Here is a 22402-nt window from a genome sequence, read left to right as displayed (position 1 = left end):
TGGGGTCAATAACTACCTCGTAGGGCTGCTGTCAGAATGAAGTAAAATAATCCACAAACAGTGCTCAGTCGACCACCATGCACATAACAAAAGCTCAAAAGGCACTAGCTGTTACTATAGACAGAAGAACACAGGGACCCAAGGTTATAATGGTGAGTGAACAGGCAGTGGAGCACTTTAGGACTGGTGAGCTCTGTCCAGCCTCTGGCTTGCTCCTTGACATTTCCTTCCGCCTCTGGATAGCCGCACTCCAGGGCTTAGATCCCCCAACCACCCAATTAGCGTCACACTGGAGTCCAGAGCATCACCAGGCTCTGACAGGTCTGCAGCCTCAGCTACCCTGGGCCCTCATGGAGCCAGCTGGGCAGACGCATCCAGGGGCTCACCTTGACCAGGTGCACCTTGCATGCGCCCACGAAGTCAAACGGGAGCCCGTCAAACGTGCGGTAATGCCGGTCGCCATAGGCCGTGCAGGTGGCGGCACAGGGATGGAGGGCACACTGGAAGGAGCCTTGCTGGCACACGCTGAAACACATGCACCCGGACCAGCTGGCAGGGTACTCCCACCCCCCTGAATATCCTTGACGGAGACATTGCCTACTGAGCTCTCACTGTGTGCCCCAGGGCCGGGGACCAACAAACATCATCAGCCTCCCACAGAAGCCTGGAGGGTGGGATTGTGGGTCCCTTTATGTAGGAGACACCACCCTTAAAGCACACAGCCTCTGCACACTCCATGTGCACACACTCATTAGGGTGAGAGGAAACCCTGAGTCTAGGAGACGCTCCTCAGCCTACAAGAGACCGTTCAGGAGAGCTGAGGGGCTGGGAAGGGCTCGTACAGAACACACTCATCTCTGAAACACGAGACCATGGGTCAGTGCCCCCTGACCTTTTAAAGCCACTTTACCCAGCCTGACCCAAAGCCACTGTACCCAGGTCTTGCACCCAGCCTGACCCAAAGCCACTGTACCCAGGGTCTTGCACCCAGCCTGACCCAAAGCCACTGTACCCAGGGTCTTGCACCCAGCCTGACTCAAAGCCACTGTACTCAGGTCTTGTACCCAGCCTGACTCAAAGCCACTGTACCCAGAGTCTTGCACCCAGCCTGACCCAAAGCCACTGTACCCAGGTCTTGTACCCAGCCTGACTCAAAGCCACTGTACTCAGGTCTTGTACCCAGCCTGACCCAAAGCCACTGTACTCAGGTCTTGTACCCAGCCTGACCCAAAGCCACTGTACTCAGGTCTTGTACCCAGCCTGACTCAAAGCCACTGTACCCAGGGTCTTGCACCCAGCCTGACCCAAAGCCACTGTACCCAGAGTCTTGCACCCAGCCTGACCTAAAGCCACTGTACCCAGGGTCTTGCACCCAGCCTGACCCAAAGCCACTGTACCCAGGGTCTTGTACCCAGCCTGACCCAAAGCCACTGTACCCAGGGTCTTGCACCCAGCCTGACCCAAAGCCACTGTACCCAGGGTCTTGTACCCAGCCTGACCCAAAGCCACTGTACCCAGGGTCTTGCACCCAGCCTGACCCAAAGCCACTGTACTCAGGTCTTGTACCCAGCCTGACCCAAAGCCACTGTACTCAGGTCTTGTACCCAGCCTGACTCAAAGCCACTGTACCCAGAGTCTTGCACCCAGCCTGACCCAAAGCCACTGTACCCAGGTCTTGTACCCAGCCTGACTCAAAGCCACTGTACTCAGGTCTTGTACCCAGCCTGACCCAAAGCCACTGTACTCAGGTCTTGTACCCAGCCTGACCCAAAGCCACTGTACTCAGGTCTTGTACCCAGCCTGACTCAAAGCCACTGTACCCAGGGTCTTGCACCCAGCCTGACCCAAAGCCACTGTACCCAGTGTCTTGCACCCAGCCTGACCTAAAGCCACTGTACCCAGGGTCTTGCACCCAGCCTGACCCAAAGCCACTGTACCCAGGGTCTTGTACCCAGCCTGACCCAAAGCCACTGTACCCAGGGTCTTGCACCCAGCCTGACCCAAAGCCACTGTACCCAGGGTCTTGTACCCAGCCTGACCCAAAGCCACTGTACCCAGGGTCTTGCACCCAGCCTGACCCAAAGCCACTGTACTCAGGTCTTGTACCCAGCCTGACCCAAAGCCACTGTACTCAGGTCTTGTACCCAGCCTGACTCAAAGCCACTGTACCCAGGTCTTGCACCCAGCCTGACCCAAAGCCACTGTACCCAGGTCTTGTACCCAGCCTGACTCAAAGCCACTGTACTCAGGTCTTGTACCCAGCCTGACCCAAAGCCACTGTACTCAGGTCTTGTACCCAGCCTGACTCAAAGCCACTGTACCCAGGGTCTTGCACCCAGCCTGACAAAAAGCCACTGTACTCAGGTCTTGTACCCAGCCTGACCCAAAGCCACTGTACCCAGGGTCTTGTACCCAGCCTGACCCAAAGCCACTGTACCCAGGGTCTTGCACCCAGCCTGACCCAAAGCCACTGTACCCAGGGTCTTGTACCCAGCCTGACCCAAAGCCACTGTACCCAAGGTCTTGCACCCAGCCTGACCCAAAGCCACTGTACCCAAGGTCTTGTACCCAGCCTGACCCAAAGCCACTGTACCCAGGTCTTGCACCCAGCCTGACCCAAAGCCACTGTACCCAGGTCTTGTACCCCGCCTGACCCAAAGCCACTGTACCCAGGGTCTTGCACCCAGCCTGACCCAAAGCCACTGTACCCAGGGTCTTGTACCCAGCCTGACCCAAAGCCACTGTACCCAGGGTCTTGCACCCAGCCTGACCCAAAGCCACTGTACCCAGGGTCTTGTACCCAGCCTGACCCAAAGCCACTGTACCCAGGGTCTTGCACCCAGCCTGACCCAAAGCCACTTTACCCAGGTCTTGTACCCAGCCTGACCCAAAGCCACTGTACTCAGGTCTTGTACCCAGCCTGACTCAAAGCCACTGTACCCAGGTCTTGCACCCAGCCTGACCTAAAGCCACTGTACCCAGGGTCTTGCACCCAGCCTGACCCAAAGCCACTGTACCCAGGGTCTTGTACCCAGCCTGACCCCTTTGGACAGTCACTGGAATATGATGTGGGACTAGGACAGGACATGGGTTCCACTGGGTGGGAGGCCCCATTGGAATGAGCTGAGGCATCCTGATCCTGTCTCCTTCCCCTCCCCATCTTAGCCCCACTGCTTTAGCTGATATGCTTTGGTCATTGGCCAGAGAGTGGCAGGAGCCAGGGCTTCGGGGCCCCTGAGCTGGCCCCAGGCCCCTGAGCTGGCCCCTGGCCCCTGGGGCGTGGCAGGGCTGCCTCCATCCTACAGATACACGAAGGCTGGAGGAGCATCAGCATTCTCAGAGCCCTGGAAAGCCCCGGCTGGAACCTCTGAGGCACCTGGCAGAGGTGGCCGCAGTAGAAGCTGCCCAGCCTGTTGAGAGGCCTCATTGATTGTGAAAATGTATATGCTCACATATATATAAACATACCTGTATACATACACAAATCCATAATTGTATATATTCACTAACATATTCAAGTTTATGAATGCCCATCTGTTCATATACTAGTATATGCACTTGCATATACATTCATGTATACACTCTATGGGTTTTGGATTTCTGCCCACCTTATGCATTTATATAAATATGCAAACACACCATCAAGTTTACAAATATGCGTGTATACATTTATATACATGTCTGAACAAATCACATTCATGTAAATACTCACAAAAACACCCCTAAAATTCTTTCTATGCATATACTGGTATATGGAGGCAAAACCCCTACAACATGAATATGGAAGGGGCATGCTTGATTGTGTTCATGATCCTGCATCCCATATCTATCCCCACCCCACCCCCAGATAAAGCTAGAGTCTGGGTGGGGCCTTCACTTACCAGGTATGACAGGGAGACATGACCTGGTCCCCAGGGAAATACTCCTTCCCCTTCCAGGTGCATGGGCACTCCTCCGGCAGGAAACATGCATCCCCATGTCTGAGGAGGCTGCGGGACACAGTAAGCAGGTGGTCAGGAGAGCGCCCTTCCCACTTCTGCCATCTGGGGAGGACCCCGTAACCACATGGACATCCAGGGTGGCTCTCGGCATTTACCCTAGAAGAGACTGGCCATGTACCCACTACCATCCTGCCCAGTGGGATTCAGAGGTACCTTGGTAACTGGAAAAACCGGACACAGAGTTGGCCCAGCTCTGCCATTCATCAGGAAGCAAGGCTATGCCCTACCAGCCACATCCCCCAACCAGGCTAGATGCCATTTGCCCCTCAGCACCAGCTGTAGACTAATAAACAGACCATGTTCCCCATGGAATACCCAGTAGACCTGCAGTAAAAGAAATGTTAAATGGAGTTTTTCAGGAAGATGGAAACGCAGCTCCACGTGAAGGAATGAAAAGCTTGAAAAAAATGGAAAATCTGTTGGTAAACATAAAAAATTATTTCTTAATTTCTGTAAGAGAAAACAGCATTGAGAGCAAGATTCATGTCAATGAATTGTGGGGTTTATAACATATAAAAGTAAAATGTATGACAATAATAAGAATGAGAAGGAAATAAATGAAACTACATTGTTGCAAATATTCTACATAGAGTGGAAAATATTAATTTGTGATAAACTGATAAATGAAAGATACATATAATCTCTAGAAACACTGCAAAAATTGCCAAGATATATAGTTTAAAATTAATAAAGGAGATAAAATAGAATACTGGAAAATACTTAACCTAAAAGAAGGCAGAAGAATAAAAAAAAAGAATAGAACAAACAGATAGTAGTATGAATGGTAGTATTGAATCTAGTCAAATTACATTAAATGCAAATGCATAAATCCTCCAATAAAAAGGGAGAAACTGTAACATCAGCTAAAAAAGCAACATCCAATTATATTCTGTTTACAAAAGACACAATTAAAATATAAAAGCACAGATAAGGTAAAAGTAAATGGTGGGGGAAATACCAGCCATAAGAAAGACGGGATGGCTATATTAACATCAGACAAAGTAGACTTCAAGACAAGTGGCATTAACAGTAATAAAGAGGGCTATTTCATGACAATAAAAGAGTCAGTTTATCAAGAGACCATAACAATCCTCAATGACATGCACTAAGTAACAAAGCCTAAAAAACAAACAAAACAGAAGAAAAAACTCACAGAACAGGTGAAAGAGACAAATCTATAATTATAGTTGGTGATTCCAACACTCCACTCCATTGATGATAGAACAAATAGGCAAAAAGAATCATCAGAGATGTAAAAGATTTGAACAGGTCAAACAATGCTCTCTACCTAATTGACAATTAAAGAACTCTCTATCCAATAATAGCAGAATGCACATAGCTTTCAAGCACACATGGAAAGCTCACCAAGATAACTATATTCTATACCATAAAAAAATTTCAAAGACTTGAAATCATACAAAGAATATTTTCTAACCACCATGAAATTAAATTAGAAACCAGGAATGAACAGATATAAGGAAACCTCCAAATATTCCAAAATTTAGTAGCATTTCTAAATAAACCATGAATCAAAGAGGAAATTAGAAAATATTACCAAAAAAATAAAAACACATTGTATCGCTATTAGTAGAGTGCAGCTAAAGCAGTGCTTACAGGGAAATTTTTAGCTTTAAATACTTATATTAGAAAATAAGAAGGAATTGCAATAAAATGTCTAAATTAGAAAATCAACCCAAATTAAATTCAAAGTAAGTAATAAGAAGGAAATAATAGAGATAAGAGCAGAATTAAAATAGAAAACATAAAATCAATAAAACCAGAAGTTGGTTCTTGGACAAGATCAATAAAATTGGCAACGCTTTGGTTAGACTGGATAGTAAAAAACAAATCTATATATATATAAGCCTAGTTCAACTGGCCAGCTGGTAGCTATCATGTGCAATGACCAGCAGGGGGCAGACACTCTGACTGGTAGCTATGACGTGCACTGACCATCAGGGGGCAGATGCTCAACACAGGAGCTGCTGAGCTGCTGTGACTTGGCAGCTGTGGTTCTTGGGTGACACACCCAGAACCAGAGAGGAGGGAGCCAGATTCCAGGATGTGTCACCTGGGAACTGCCCTCTCTCAATCTGGGACCCTTCGGGAGATGTCAAAGAGCCAGTGTCAGCCTGATCCTCATAGGCCAGGCTGAGGGACTCCATTGGTGCACGAATCCGTACACCGGGCCTCTAGTAAATAAATAAAATCTTCAATATCAGGAACAAAGAGGAGACAGCACTGCATACCCTACAGATATTAAAAGGAAAACAAAGCAATATTTATACAGTATCAAGTCAATAAAGTTGACAACTTAGATGCAATGCACAATAAAAACATCAAATGCTTATGAATAAATTCAATAACAAATGTGCAAAAACCTTTATGTGAAAACTGAAGCATGGCTGAGAGAGATGAAAGAAGACTCCATAGATGAACTGATAATACCATGTTTGTGCACCGGAAGACTCACGAGTGTGCCGGCGCCAGTTCTCCCCAAATTGATCTACAGATTGAACAAAATCCCAGAGACTCTTTGGAAGAAATTAACAAGCTGATCCCAAATTTACATGGAAATGCAAAGACCTAGAAGGGCCAAAAAGACTTTGAAAAGCAACAAAGTTGGAACACTATCACTTTCTGATTTTAAGACTTCCTATAAAGCTTTAGAAATCAAGACAGGGTGATATAGGCCTAAAGATAGAAAAATAGATCAATGAAACCAAACAGAGAGTCCTGAAATAGACCCACATTTCTAAAGTCAATTGATTTTTTTTTTTTTTTTTTTACATAAGTGCCAAAACAATTCAATAAGGAGAGGAAAGTCTTATTTTTTTTTTTAAAAAAAATGAGGCTAGAACCAATAGATAGCCATCAGAGAAAAAATTAAAAACTCGACTTCATTTTGCAACATATACAAAATATGATAATTTTAGATAGCTTGCAGACCCAAATGTAAAAGCTAAAATTGTAAAGCTCCTAGAAGGAAACATAGGAGAATATCTTTGCAACCGTGGAGTTGGCAGAGATTTCTTAGGACACAGACAGCACTAATCCTAAAGAAAGAAATGGCCAATTACTGGACATCATCACAATTTAAAACTTCTGCTCATCAGAAGTCTTTAGACATATGAAACACATTACGTAAATGAACAGGCAAACCTCAGACTGGAAGAAAACATTTGCAATTCATATGTCGGACAAAGGGCTTCCATCCGGGATATATGAAGAGCTTGTACAACTCAATTTTAAATATCGTCCCAATGAAAAATAGGCAAAAGACTTGAATGGACACTCCGCAAAGGAAGCTGTACAAAAAGCATGTGAAAAAGGACTCACCGTTAGTCATTAGGGAAATACAATTAAAACTGTAGTGAGCTAGGACTATGTTCTCACTGAAACGACAAAAAAAGTCAGAAAACACCAAGTGATAGTGTGAAGGTGCTGCGGCCAGCCCTCTCCCGCGGTCAGAGTGTACGATTGCACCAGCGCCTTGGAAAATTATTTGGAAGTTTCTCATCTGGTTACACAGAAATCCACCCTGGGGCCCAATTCCATGCCAACCTGCTCACCCAAGAGGAAGACAGAGCAGCCTTATTCAAAGTAACCCCAAACTGGAAGCAACCCGAACAGCCATCAGCGTTTGAGTGGGTAAGTGAGTTACTGTCTATTCACACAACGGAATACTGCTGAGCAGTAAACAGAAACGAACGACTGGAAAGTGTCGCCATGTGGATCAACCTCGAAAACATATGCTAAGGAAAGGAAGACCGATGTCATACTGTCTGAGTCCATGGCCGTGAACATCCAGAACAGCCAGAGGCCGTCTATGCTGAAAGGAAGGCCCTGGTGAAGGGGGTGAGAGGAACCACCTAGGGAAAGGCATAGGGCAGGAGGGAATTTTTTAAAGTGGCAGAAGCTTCTATATTTTGAGAGGGGTGTGGGTTACAAGAGGATATAGATTTGTCAAAGCTTAGCACAGCTGTATACTCAGAATCTGTACATTTTATTACATATAAATTATGCCTAAGTCTTTAAAGGAAAAAAAAAAACACAGTGAGGCACCAAAGGCTGACTGGAACCTCCATATTTAAGGGGGACCCACCATTTTCTTGGGAATCCCCCAAACGCCAGCTTCTGTTGTTTGTTTCCTTTAGCCCCAGCCAATTATATAGAGAAGAATCCTCTTTCATCTGTGGCCTGGGAGGCTAAAGCTTTGATGCCACCGACCTGGGAACGAGGCTGGGGAAGAGGCAGGGGACCCAGTAGGTTTTCCTTCCATCTCCCAGTTTTCACTCCATCTCTCGTCCCTCCTTGCCCCCTAAGATCAAAGCCTCGGATTTGGTTTCTCTAGAAACTCTTACCACCTCTCTCCTGCTGGGTGGCACTAGGGCAGTCTCAGGACCCCGGGGGTGGGGAAGGGGGCCAGTGGTCTAACTGATCCTGACACGACTTGACTTGCGACTTGTCTGCCTGTCTCCCTGCCCCCACCCACCTTCTGGGATTCCCAGAGCCTCCTGTCCTAGAGCTGTCGGCAGGAAGTAGGTTGCTCTCCTGGCTGCCCAGGCATCAGCTGCCAACCTCTGCTCACAAGGTCAGTTTCCACACACCCAGCTCATTCCTCCTTCAGAAACGATGGACCCATCTTGTCCACTGTCACCCCACTGCTGTTCTCCTTCTCGCTGGGGATGTATACCTTATTTACTCCATCACCAGCACGTCACTGCGATTGTGGGGGGAAGCAGGGGGAAAGGCTTGCGCTTCACCCATTTCGCTTTCCTTGAAGCCACCTTTCTAAGCCTCTACTTTTTTATGTATAAAAGGAAAATAATGACACCTTCCTCTCAAGGTCATTATGAGAATCTAATTACAGAGCTGGGCACACTGCCTAGCACCGGGAATGGACACAGTAACATTGTTTTCCTGCCCCTCCTCTCCCCATAATTGCATCAGACACCAGCAGTGGGCTGGCTCATTGCCTTCCACCTCCAGCCCCAGGCCTGGGCTCTAGACGCTTCCTCAGAGGTCTTCCCTCCACCCACCATCCAGCGCTCCCTCCGGCCCTCTGCAGGCTGACTGCGTCCCGAGCACCTGCTTCGCGCCCACCACAGAGAGGAGTGAGAAAAGACTTGGAGCTTTGGCCTCTGTCCTCCAGGTGCCCTCAATCTGTGAGGCGCCCTTTCCTCAACTGTTAAAGGACCTTCTAGTTCCAAGGCCCCCTCGGGGGACAATTGCAAATGCATGGGATCCAAATGAAAGAAGACAACGCTGTCTGCTCACATGAGTGCCTACTCTCTGCCACTGTAAGATGAGGAACCTGAGGTTCAGGGGCTAACTCACCAGGAGGTGGTGAGATAGTACATCACCGCTGTGCTGGACTGCCTGGCGGCCCAGGTCCCTTGCAGTGACACCGCCAGCCTCCGTGGCCCCTGCAGCGGCCGGGTCCTTTGCAGCAATTCATGGCATCCTGAGGTTCTTAGAAACACTATGGGGAGAGGCATGGGGGCCCAGGGGCCCAGAGGGTCCCCAACAGGGGTTGCTAGGACGGTGCTTGGACATCATTGGGAACCTTACCCCAAATCCCAGGAGGATGCTCCACGAGGCTAGGAGATGCCTGCCCTTTCCTTACAAGCTGAGATTGTAATAATTTCCCTTGGAGAAGCCCCTGTGGGAGGTGTGGGAGCTCCTCATAGGGCATGAGCCACGAGGGCAAATACCCCGGAGGTGATGGGATTGAACGCTGAAAAGGGGAAGAGAACGAGTCTTCATGGAGCACCGCTGAGCAGTGCCGGCTCCTCGAAACCTCTGTCTCATTTAAACCTCACGAGAACCCTGCAGGGTGGGTGCTACTGCCCTCAATTCCCAGAGGAGCAAACCCAGGCTCAGAAAAACCAAGTGATGTCACATAATGAATGACAAACATGAAGCCCTCAGACTGTGGTGTTCTTGGCACAGCGCCGGGACCTAGATTGACCTGTGAGAGGCCTGGGGCGGGGGAGGAGGATTTGGGTCCTGCCCGCTCAGATGGGTCCTGCCAGCAGCCAGCCGGGCCTTACAGACAAGAAAACGGGTGCCTGAGTGGCCGGGTAACCTGTCCAAGGTCACCCAGCCCATTGGAAACCTTCCCATCCTCTCCTCCCCTTCGGAACCTGGGACTGAAAAGGGAACCCCACTCTGGCTTCTGAGCTCTTCCGGGTTAAATGAGTCCGAGTGTTGGACAGGGTGTTAGACCCTTGATGCTCAAAGTGAGGTCCCCAGACCAGCACAGCGTCTCCGGGGAGCTGGTTGGAAATGCAGAGTCTCTGGTGGAGATTCGTGAGCACATTAATATTTGAGGAGCACATACATCGCTAGAGAACCCCAAAGCTCCTTCACAAGAGGGGTCTCGCTGAATCCTCCATTCCCCAGTCCCTTCCTGGAGGGAGCCCTCAACCCTCAATTTACAGACGAGGATCTGTTGAGAGAGGTCACATGACGAGTCACTGGCAGAACCGAGCCAAGTCTCCCATTCCAGTCCACCCCTCCCAGTTCCACCTTCCCTCTGTGGCCTTCCCACCGTGCTGGGCAGTGACTGGCCCTCCGCTCCTGACCTCAGAGGCCCTGGCTCTCCCTGTCCGGTGCACACAGGACAGTGCCACAGAGGCCTTCAGTGACAGACACCCTTCGCAAGCTCCTCTGGGGCCTGGCAGCAGGTGGCAGTTGGCTTAGGATCCTGTGCGGGTTCTTGAGACCTCACGGGGCTTCTTGTGGATGCCCTTGCCTAGGAAGGGGCAGGCTCATCACCCACATTGTGACTTCTGTGTAGGGGACCAGGCCTTGGGCCTCGTGGAGCCAGCACACTCTAACCAGTGGGCAGGCTTTAGAGTGAGCACTGCGGGCTTTGAGTCACGGCTGCCAGGGCAGACCATTTCCCTCCATCCTGCCCTGGCCTGTTTCTTCATCTGCAAAATGGGAATAATGATCCTTCCCTCCTTTCTTTGAGGGATGCTCTGAGATTGAATGGGATGGTAATATCGAAGTATTCCATAACCAGTAAAGCTCCAAATGACTGCCTCTTCCCTTTCCCGCCCTAGAAGTCCTGATCCCCCCCACCCCCTCACTTCCCTTGGCTACCAGGCCTGGCCCACGACTCCCAGCTGGCCACTGACCACTGCACAGGCTGAAGGACACAGCCCTGCAATGCCAAGTCATGGCACCATCTGTCTTCTCAACCCAGACCTGAAGCAAGACCAGCATCAGGAATGAGAACTGGCAGAGCTGGGTACAGGGCCCCTGCAGCCACCTGTGTACAGAGCACCCACGGGCAACCCACGAAACCCACCTCGTATGGATCTCACAGCTTTCATGCCACCTGAGGGACACTGGGTGGGCCTTGCTTTTGCGAGGATTATAGGGGCACCAGACTGTCACCAGAGGACTCTGTTCAGACCTCTGTTCAGGGAAAGAGGTTGGGAGCTGAAACAAGGGTTTACGCTCTCACAGCCTTGAATCCACTGGACCTCTAGAGCCTGCCACACCCACTCAGCGCTTCAACTTCAGTATCTTGTTTCATCCTCACAACAACCTGCTGCGGTGCTAGGTATTACTATTATTCCCATTTCACAGATGTAAAAACTGAGCCTCAGAGAGGCCAGGCCCCCTCCTTACCCAAGGTTGCCTGTTGGTAATAAGCAGGGACAGGTACACTCTACCCCACATGCTCCTGCTCTCTCTCAGGCTCCTCACTGGCCATTATGTTGTCACAGGCCAGCCCTGGGCTAGTGTCGGCCTGCAAGGCTGTGTGAGGTTTTCCCGGACCCTCATTCCACCTCAGGGTCGCAAAGTGGGAGACCATGGCAACATAGATACTTACCCTTGGGGACAGGCACAGCCTGAGAGGCAGGGGCCCCGGGCTGGCACGCTCAGGTTCAGCAGCTGCTGCTCACACGTCCTCTCTCTGCTCAGCTCGGGGTCGGTGTGCAGGTTGCTGCAGTTCACGAAGACCTGGCCGGCTGGACAGGCAGCGGCTGAAAGAGGAGAGGGTGGGTGCTGGGAGGAGCACGGGCACTCAGCAAGATGCTTGGAACACCCGGGCCTGGGGGTGGGCTCCTGGGCGGCAGGGTTGGCGAGGGAGATGAGGGGACCCAGCATCTGGGAGATGCAGGGGGAGATGGGGCCCTGATGCTTTGTGGTGCCCTGGTTGCTTCTGGACGTTCCTTGGGTTCCCATGTGCACATTCACGTGGAGAGGAGGGATGTGTGGTGTCCCAGAGCAGGACAGCCTCCTCAGCTACCAGCCCCAGCTACCCACCAGGCACTGCTCCCCGACTTCACATGCGTTTTCTTATTTACTCCTGTAACAGCTCTGTGAGGTATTCTTTCCTTCATGTCCCCATATAATGTAGAGAAACCACTTCTGCTTGCAAAAGGCAGGATAAAGAGGAAGTGCCCAGAGGGACGAGGAGAGCAGCCAAAAATAGGGTAGCCGTGCAGTGAGGCGGGGTGGCCAGAGGGCTTTTAAAAACAGGAAGTCAGTTCCCATTACCCGTATTTCTGTGACATAAACTAACTCTCTTTCTTTCTCTCTCTCTCTCTCTCTCTCTCTCTCTCTCTCTCTCTCTCTCTCTCTCTCTCTCTTTCCTCTCTCGCCAGGTTTTCAGTCACGTTGGCTGTGCACACGCACACTTGTGTGCATGATCTTCAGGAAAATCAGTACAAGGGAGCTGAGTTTCATGCCCAGCCTGGGATGGAGCAGAGAAAGGAATAGCCACAGGAGATGAAATGAAAGTCCCAAAGAGGCAGAAACCCAAAGCCAGAAGTGATCAAAGGAGAACACTTTCAGGAATACACATGGGACATGGGGAGAACGCAGAAGTCTAGGTTACTTACAAAAGTTAACAAAGGCCCAGAGAGGTGAAGTGAGTTACCCGGGACTGCACAGCTAGTGAGTGCTGGGCAGGATCTGAACCGAGGCTGCCTGACTCTGGAGGCCCTGCTCTTGGCCACCTGCCATATGATTAGTCTCTGGTCCCCTCTGTGCTGACCTCCACCCTCAGTGGCCTCCTCTGCCCCAAGAGACCCTCCCTGAAGACCCCAGTCTCCGTTCTACCACCTCCAAGCTGGGCCACCTCACCCTCATCTCTATGGCCTGGGAATGTCTCAAAGGCCCAGGCTGTCCTCCCCATCTCTGTGACCCCCACGTCCAGCACCTGACTGGGCAGAGAGTCTGCCTCAGTAGACACGTGATGGCTCAGGCCCAGGAAATCCAGGACCCAGGGGAAGTCCAGGGACCATCCAGACACCAGCTGGCCCCCCTGAGAGAGATGGTCTCAGGCTCTCCTAGAGAAGCAGGAAGGACGGGCGCAGGGTGGGGCTGAGGCTGGGACAGGACTTCTGGACGCCACCCTCCAAGCTGGAGTCTTTCCCGAGAGGGCAGGGAACACAGAAGGCTCGGTGTAGGGCAAGATTGGGGGTGACCGCTCCCCGTCCTGATCTGTGTTTGAGCTCCCCACTCTCCTCTCTATAACCACACTACATGGAGGAGCCCCCTCCCTTCCAGTCCCCGTACCTGGGGCTCTGCTGTCACAGCTCATGACCCCATCTTTGCAGTGGCTGCAGGGAGAGAGAGAGAGAGAGAGAGAGAGAGAGAGAGAGAGAGAGAGAGAGAGAGAGATATGCTGGTCAGCTGACCCAGTCACTGCACAGCCCAGACATCAAAGCCCCGTCACTGCAGGACCTGGAGACCCTGAGTCACGGCACCCAATCTCTGGGCTCAGACAGATATCCCCGCTGCCTGTCCCTGGCTCCTGTGCAGAGGTGGGTGCCATCCATGGGACGTCCTGCTCAGATGCGCTCTCTTCAGTTAGCCGCTTCCACTTACAGGGAAGACAGCAGCACTGCTGCACAGGGAGCTCACCAGTGGCCCAGAGACGGGATGTCGCTGTCCCCTGGGGGATAGTCCACTCCTTGGAAGTGGCAGGAGCACTGGTTCCTATAAAACCCAGGAACAGAGAATGGTGAGCAGACACAGAGGCCAAGGCAGGGACTGCCAAGGACAGGGACTCACTCCTCTGCCAGCCAGGGGCATCGGGACATCTAATGGCATCTACTGTGACATGTGACCCATTTCCCAGGAGTGAGGAAGCCAGCCTGGCACCAGGGACGGAGGTCAGGGATGGGCCCCAGAATCAAGGTCTCTGTACTCTCCCAACGCCAATCTCTTTTGGATGAAAAATCAAGGCCACGCTGCCTGAGCCCATGCCGTGTCAGGGACAGGGCCATGGTCTTGTATGGGTCATTCACACCCAGCATCTGTTCTAATTGCTGTGGAGTGCCACATAGGTTGTCACATATTTTGAGCACCAGGCAAGGCCCTCATGTCATCAGTCCCTCACAATGGACCCTGTCAGGCAAGGATCCTTGTGCTGTCTTCCAGTTCCTCACTGTAGGTCCTCTGAGGGCAAAGACTGTTTCCTCCTCACATGCCTCCCACAGCACCTGTGGGCTATAGCCAAGGGCAGGCCTTGGAGCAGAGCCGTTGGGGGCTGGAAGGGAAGTCTGAACCCATCCGACCCCCAGGTTTCTCAGTCACTTTCTCCTTCTCCAGTCGCCCCCGACCCCCACTCCCATATACCCTACAGAGGTTCCCCTCTTGGCAATACTCAACATCAGGGGTGGAGGGGCTGGATCTCTGGGGAGGATTCTGGAGTTTAAAAAGGCCTGAGTGATTCTGATATTACCCCCAAAAGAGGCCTCTCTCCAGCCCCCACCACTCAGTCGAATACGAAACCATTTTACAGATGGAGAAATGGCTGGCAATCAAGGGCCTTGCCTGTGAACCCCGGGATCCTGGGAGGGTTCCACTCCCCATCATGCCTTCCAGCCACACTGAGACCAGGCCTACAGTGGCCTCAGGGCTGTCCTATCCCCTCTGCTTGGAGCGCTCTTCCCTTACTTCCAAAGTTGCCTCATCAGAAAGGCCTTCCTTCCATGCTCCTCTCAGGTGACATAACGGTGACCCTCCCCACCCCAAGGACTCCTATTCTCACTCTACTCTGTAGCTCTGATCACCACCAGACCCATAAGTGTCTGTCTGTCTGTCTGTCTGTCTGTTACGCACCCCACCACCTAGAATGGAAGCTCCATGAGGACAGCATTCTGTTTGTTCACTGTTGAATTCCCCGGACCTAGAAGTGCCAGGACCACACTAGGGGGTCAATAAATATTTGTGGACAGAGGGGAGAGGTGAGGGCAGAGAGACTCTCTTGGCTCTGTGGGGTGGTTCTGTCTTGTGGTCCTCCTGATGAGGAGAACTGAGAACCAGAGATGTTAAGACACTCACCCAAGGTCACACAGCAGGTCAAGGTTAGAGTTGGGATTTAAACCCAGTGTGACTTCAGGGCCCCACTGCCTGTGGGGTAGTTTTGTCTCTGTGGAGTGGCCTGAAGAGCCAGAGCTGAGGAGGGAGCCCACCCATTCACCCACCTTGCCCACCCAGATCTTCCCTGTGACTCTGAGATGAAGGAGGGACATCAGAGGCCCAGGCAGGCTTCCTAGTCTCAGGTGCCCTGGAGACCCTAGCCTCCTCCCCGACTGACAGAGGTCAAGCTGACCTGCTCACCTGGGAACACAGAGGTCAGCCTGGGTGTCCAGATAGGTGTCTGGTGGGCAGGCACAGCCCTCCACACACTCGTCCTCGCTGAGGTCACCGCCACAGGCCTCAGGGCCAGCCAGGTCCTGGCAGGTTTGTCCACACAGGGCCACGCAGGGGCTGTACTCCTTGGTGGCCTCACAGGACAGTGCTGTAGTAGAAAATGGAACTGTCCCCACAACTGTGTAGGGTGGGGTCATTATCCTGATGAGGAGAACTGAGAACCAGAGAAGTTAAGACACTCACCCAAAGTCACACAGCAGGTTAGGTCAGAGTCGGGATTTAAACCCAGTCTGACTGCAGCGTCCCACTGCCTCCCACTACACCAGCGTAGCAGGGCGGCAGGCTGGGCCCCAGCCCCCGACTTCAGCCTGGGCCCTGCCATTGGTGTTTCTTGTTCTTTGCAGGGCATTCCTCGTAGGGAATGATACTGGGGGAGGAGTGGAAATCACTGGCCCCTGACAGCCACATACCCGCCCCATCACACACACACACACACACACACACACACACACACACACACACACACATACACGCATTCCTGCCCCTCTCATTTCCACGCTTTTAAGATCAATTATGCCCCCTCGGCAGCCTCTCGTCCAGACGGTCTTCTCTTTACTTAATCTGGCCGCTGTCCCACTCCTCCGGTCTCCCACCCCCCGTCGGGGCAAGTAGGTCCCCTGAGACCGTCCTGCTCAGTTGTTCTCACTAGGGCTGCACACCAAACCACCTGGGAGTTTTTAAAGATGCTGATGCCAGCCCCTCAGCAGGTACGTTGTTTTCATTGAACTGAATGTGGCCCAGGAAGTGCATTTGAAAAAGTTCCCAGGGTGAGTCTAATGTTCTAACGCTGAGAACCACTCGTCCTATCCAGTCACCTCTAGAGAAACTTTGGCTCAGAGAGGGCATGGCCTTGCCAGGGACACACAGCAATTACCTGCTGGGCTGGCTTAGAACTCAGGCCTCCTGACTCCCAGTACTGTTACTTTTTCATTTATTCAACAGACATTTCCCTAAGGCTTACAGAGAGTGGGGCCCGGTGCTGGGGCTAGGGGCACAGAGACAACTAAGAGGTGGGAAGTGTGTGGCCGGGGTGGGGTGTGGTGGGTATGGGCCAGCTCATGCCCACTGAGCCACACACGCACCCGAGGGCCATGGAGCTGGTGGTCTTTAGAAAGCTTGTTCCAGCTCTGACCAGAGCGGTGGCAATGCAAGTGCTGAGAGGTGGTGGTGGTGGTGGTGGGGGTGGTGACAGGACCTGGAGATGGGCTGGAGGTGAGGGTAAGACAGGAGTTAGGTGTCACATGTCCCAGGCATCAGGCCTGGGTGACCAAGGGCCCTGGGCAGAGGTGGAGAGCAGGAGAAGCTGTTTGGGAGGTGGGATGTGAGGCTGGAGAAGACTGGGGACATGCGAGGGGAGAGTTCAGGTGGACACTCTGGTCTGGAGCTCCCGTTCCTCCAGCCCCCCTCACACGGGCGCAAAAGTGTGGGGCACTCACCACAGGCTGGCAGGTGGGTGCGGAAGTCGACGGGGAGCCCGTGGCGCTGGCACAGGTGGGCATAGTGGGCCAGCGTGGCACACAGACAGGGCTGCCCACAGCGGCAGGCGTCCCGGCGGCACTGCTCAAAGTAGGGCACGGGGCTCAGGTACAGGGAGCAGGGCGCAAACAGCTCCTCCATGAGCACGCTGCAGGCCTGCACCGCGTAGGAGACTGCGGACAGGAGGCACAGGGCCGGGGGCCAGGGGTCAGGCTTGCTGGGCCCAGTCCCAGCCCCTGCCTCCCTCCCCACAGCTCAGGGAGAGAGAGTGTGTGTGTGTGTGTGTGTGTGTGTGTGTGTGTGTGTGTGTGTGTGCGTGCATGTCTGGTTGGGAATGTGTGGGTATGGTTTAGTGAGTTTGGATGTGAATATGTGGCGGGCCATATGCATGAGCATAAATAACTGTAAAGGAGTATGTGTTTACATGTTACACATGTTACATGCACTCATACATTGCATTCCACCAGGCATGAACCCACGTGCTGGAAGGAGAAACAGGAGTGAACAAACAGGTGAAATCTCTGCCCTCATGAAGCGTACATTCGGGTAGGTGGAGACCATCACTGAACAATTTACATAGAGAAATTTCTAAGGAGAGAGGCCGGGAAGGAGGTCAGGGATCGAAAGTGAGGTGGGAGGAGAAATAACGGTTTTAAATGGTGGGTAGTCAGGAAAGGCCTCCGTGGGAAGATGATGTTTGAGCAAAAACGTGAAAAAGGTGAGAAGTATGTTTTCTGAAGGAAGGGCATTCCAGGTGGAGGGAACAGCAGTGCAAAGGCCTGGAGAGGAGAGGAGGCCTGGCTGTGTGGGGAGAGCAGCAAGGGGGTCGGGGGGCCAGAGCAGAGTGGAGGGCAGGGGAGGAGGCGGTGAGATGAGGGGGTGGGCAGAGGGTGTAGGGCCTGATGGGGCCACAGTGAGGACTTGGGCTTTTGCCCTGAGATAAGAGAGCCAGTACAAATGGGTGTGCACCTAACAGGGTAGAACGTGAAGCTTCCTGCCTGCCAAGCCCTCACCAGAACGGAATCCCAGTTTCTTAGCACCCCTGCCCAGTCGGACCAGCACCCTCATGCCCAGGTTCCCATCTCCTCTCTCTCGAACCAGCCCCACTGCACCCAGCCCCCCTGCCCCCACCTCACCGGCTTGCAGGTGCATGTCACAGGGGTCCAGGGGGGAGCCAGAGGCCAGCGGGGAGCAGGCAGACAGTGTTTTCCAAGAATTGCCAAAGAGTTGTGGGGTGCTCTCGGGCACCCCCACCGGGGACCTGCAGCCAAGACAGAGCCACACTCACACAACTTGCCCATGTGGACCCAGGTGAGCATCCAGTGTACACCCAAGTAAGCACCCCCCTGACCATGTACACACACACACACACACACACACACACACACACACACACACACCAAGCATAAGCACGCACCGTAAGAGTCACAAATGTACCCACCTGAACGGGAACACCATAGGCCCAAGAACACCACCTGCACACACCTCTCACACAAACACACACAGCGCAGATATGTATCAGACATGCCAGCAGCCAATAGGGCCTCCACAACCACATTCAAACACAATTACGGCTGTGCGCACACAAATACATCACATCTAACAGGTTCCAAAGGGACTCACAATGGGCTTGGGCCCCACACTGCCCTGCCTCCTGCACCCACCCCCAGCTCTTTGTGTCAGAGAGAGAGAAACAGGAGCGCTATGAACCAGACTTCTTCCTCCCCTCCCCACGGGCAGTTCCTGAAAACTCCTCCGCCCTCCCTTTCTCTCTGGGTAGGAGACAGTCACATGAGGAGCAAGAAGGAGAGCGAGGGGGAGAAGCATGATGTTTTCTAAACATCGCCATCTCCAAGGGTCAGCAAGCCCAGGAAGAGAGCCCTCGGCGTCCACAGGGGGCAGGCTCTGCCCACAATACTGCTCCAGGGCAGTCAGAGTCCTCAGGTGACACAGAGCATATTTCCGCAGAGTCCACAATTAGGAGGGTGGCAAGCAGCCCACACAGCAAACCAAGGTCTGCCCCCACCGTCCGGCCAGCTGCCCTACCCTCAGCCTCACCAGGCAAGACAGAGCAGAACGCTGCATTGTAAGTGTGCGTGCACTGAAAACCGCTCAGCTTTTCCTTGTACTGGTTTTCCGAGCAAATCTGAATTCTTGTTCCTGGCTGAGAAAGCCTCTCGTGTTTCCTTCTGCATTGCCCAATGAGTGTAACTCGAAGGACTGGCCGGAAGCCCCCTCCTTCAAGATCAACCCTTCGTCCTTATTTCTGGAAGGCCTGACTCCTGACCCCTCCCACGTCCCTAAACTGGGTCCAAGCCCAGGGAGTCCTTTCTCAACTCTCCGTCAGTCCACGGGAAGCAGCACCAGGCAGGAAAGTTGAAGGGTTGGTGAGACAGAAAGCAGGGATTCTGGCATTACTGGCTCACTGGGGTCTGCACTCATCTAAAGGTGTTCACAGTCAATTAAAGCAAACAACCACGTGCCAACTCAAACCTCTACTAATTTTGAGATGTTTGCCATAAAGCTGTATTTCTCAAGGTATGCTCCATAGACCTCATAGACTAGAATTGCAGTGGTGCTTACCTATAATAATAAAAGCTTAATATGCTAATTAGACCAGACAGCCGAACGAGCTTCCGGATGTCCCTCCGGATGAAGCCAGGGCTGCGAGGGCCGAGCCCCTTGCACAAATTACATGCACCAGGTCTCTAGTTAGAAATAAGATTCTTGAGCCTCAACCTATAGCAGATTCTTAAAGGGTAGGACCCAGGAATCAGCATTTTAACAACCTTTGCATCTTCTGCACAAAGACTGAACCATTGCCTTAAAGAAACATACTTAAATTTACATGCAGAGAAATAAATGATCAATGGTGAATACCAGGCACGTGAAAGCCCATCGGAGTTTGGGAGATTAGGATACTTGGCCCTACAGGCACACACCCCCCACTTCCTGTTCCAGGGCAGGGGCACGTACAAAAAGTCGTCCTGCGTGTTGCCGTTGAAGGTGCCGCAGAGGCCCACTGTGTCCTCCACCCATCGCTGGTCCACCTGCAGGTAGAGCCGCAGGCCTTCTCGATCGTAGAGCACCCGCACGCCCACGTTGGTCCTCACCCGCAGGAACACGGAGGACAGCCTCCGGATCTCAAAGGCGTCTGGGCACAGAACCCGGAGGGGGATGTGGGGAGCTGGGCCACTGTGCACCCCACCCTCCACGACCACCTGCGTGGTGCCGTCCGAGCCCCATGCCCGGCCCAGCCTCCACACACTGTGAAGGCCTGCCGAGAGGGTGAGTGGGGAGCCTCGAGGAAGTCCTGTTCCACGATGAAACCGGGACCAGGGATTACCTACTGCGGCAGCACCGCCTGAGAAAGGTCTTTTAGCTCTAAATGCCTATTAAAGCTTTGCCTCCCTGCGTCACCGGTACGCTTCCTTCTCTAGCAAAGGAAATTCCGTAACTGCCCATTCTTCTCACAGTGGCCACTAGGAAGCTCACCACATGACTTTAGATTCAATTGCAGCAATTTTAAAGTTTAGATGCAACTGTGGTGAATTTTATGCCCTTGGTGGTTTGTACTTCTTTGGCCTCTTTACCCCACTCCTCTCCATCCTGAGTCCCTATTCTTTCTTCTTTCCTTTTGCATTTTCTCTGGTGTTATTTCATTTCTTAGTAGTTTTGCCATTTTTATTAGTTGTGCTTCCTATGAGCTACCACAAATCCCTTGCATCAGACAGGATAACAGTAATCAATGAACAAATATGAGAGTAGGGGTGGAAAACAGCTCCATTCATACCCTAATTTAGAAGAGGCCATACTGCTTTGAAGCCTGTCACGTGGGGTGAGGACAAAGATCATTTTAGAGTCCAGAATCCATGTTCCTGGGACCAAGGTGCCCCTGGCCTGATCCACCCCGTATTAGAATTGGAGCTCTTGCCCAGATGGCAGTGCCTTTGGCCAGAGGAGCCTGGGAGAAGCCTGGGCACCGCTCCCAGCCCACTCTCGTCCACCAAAGCCGTACCGTCCGTGTAGGGTGGGGTGACCTTGTACTGGTCAAACAGAAGGACATCCCCCGCTTGGGTCAGGGTCACCTGTCTCCGAGGGTCCTGGTGCAGAATCACTGACACCGACTGGACACAGACTCCATCCTGGTTCTGGGAAAACAGGAAGGCCCATGCGGCAGAGTTAGCCTGTCTGTCCTGCTGGTCCCAACTGAGCCCTCCAGGAGCAGAGAACTGAGTGCAGTTTGCGGCCAGGGACAGGCTCCTCATGGTGACAGAGCCCGAGAGGACATTAAGGGTCCTCTGACTAAATGCCTTCATCTGGGGCATGGGAAGGCAGAGGCTCAGGCTGGAGGTCGGTGGCAGAGCTAGGATAATGCAAATACATGTGATGGTCAACCCTCATGCTGTCTACAACGCAAAGCAGAGACGGCGCCTGGATGGCCCAAAGTCTAGCCTCAGAAACACGCCCCGCTCGACTGCCATCTGGGTCTTCGATCTCATCCTTGTATGGTTGTTTAGCTCTTTCCGTGTGCACATCCTGCAAAGTACCAGGCTCCTCTCACAGGGGGGCGGGAAATGAGCTAATATTCTCTGGGCCTGGAATTTTCATCTCTAAAATGGGTGGTATGCACAAGCCATTTGTACCTCTTTGCTCCGGAAGAGATCAACACAATCATACAGTGATGAACTTGACAGACACAGCCCCTGCCCTCGCAGAGAGTACATATTCGTGGGGGACACAGACATTAAATGAAGGATACAAAGCTGGTTATTTATCATTGTGATCAGTGCTGCAAACACATGTAGCTGCTAAGAAAACATATAGCAAAGGAACCAGACTTAATCTGCAGGGGTAGGAAAGGCCATCCTAGGAAATGATAATCATAATAAGGTAAAAGTAATCATAGCAATACTAAAACTCTTAATGCTACCATGTATAATAATAATTGTAACAGCTAACTTTAAGGTAGGTTTTCAGTGTTCAGGCACTGTTCTAATCTTTTTATACACATTATTCACTTAACCCTCATAGCAATTCTATTCAGTAAGTATAAACAACCCCATTTTGCAGATCAGAAAACTGAGTCATGGGGGAAAGTGGCCATGGAGCTGAAGTCTGAACGATGCAAAGGGAGAAGGGGAGAAGGGAGACACAGGAAGAGAGAACAGCTGAATAATGTCCCCTGACACAGGTGGCATATAATGCATTCAAGGACATAAAAGACCAGAGGG

The 22402-nt window shown here is 52.1% G+C and overlaps 1 protein-coding gene across 1 annotated transcript in view; it reads right to left on the bottom strand.

Annotated features, from left to right (window-relative positions):
• The window catches only part of OTOG (otogelin), a 76272-nt gene that overhangs the window by 39716 nt on the left and 14154 nt on the right, over nt 1–22402 (bottom strand). The window contains exons 15-24 of the mRNA XM_036326887.1: nt 21187–21319; nt 20145–20322; nt 18305–18429; nt 17129–17341; nt 15600–15780; nt 13896–13970; nt 13548–13591; nt 11854–12007; nt 3882–3989; nt 387–525 (exon numbers count right to left, since the gene is read on the bottom strand). Coding sequence (XP_036182780.1) covers nt 387–525; nt 3882–3989; nt 11854–12007; nt 13548–13591; nt 13896–13970; nt 15600–15780; nt 17129–17341; nt 18305–18429; nt 20145–20322; nt 21187–21319 — 1350 coding nt within the window. The remainder of the gene's footprint in view (nt 1–386; nt 526–3881; nt 3990–11853; nt 12008–13547; nt 13592–13895; nt 13971–15599; nt 15781–17128; nt 17342–18304; nt 18430–20144; nt 20323–21186; nt 21320–22402) is intronic.

This window comes from Myotis myotis, unplaced genomic scaffold, assembly GCF_014108235.1.
Source record: "Myotis myotis isolate mMyoMyo1 unplaced genomic scaffold, mMyoMyo1.p scaffold_m19_p_10, whole genome shotgun sequence".
NCBI lineage: Eukaryota > Metazoa > Chordata > Mammalia > Chiroptera > Vespertilionidae > Myotis > Myotis myotis.
This window is presented reverse-complemented; position numbering and strand designations above follow the sequence as displayed.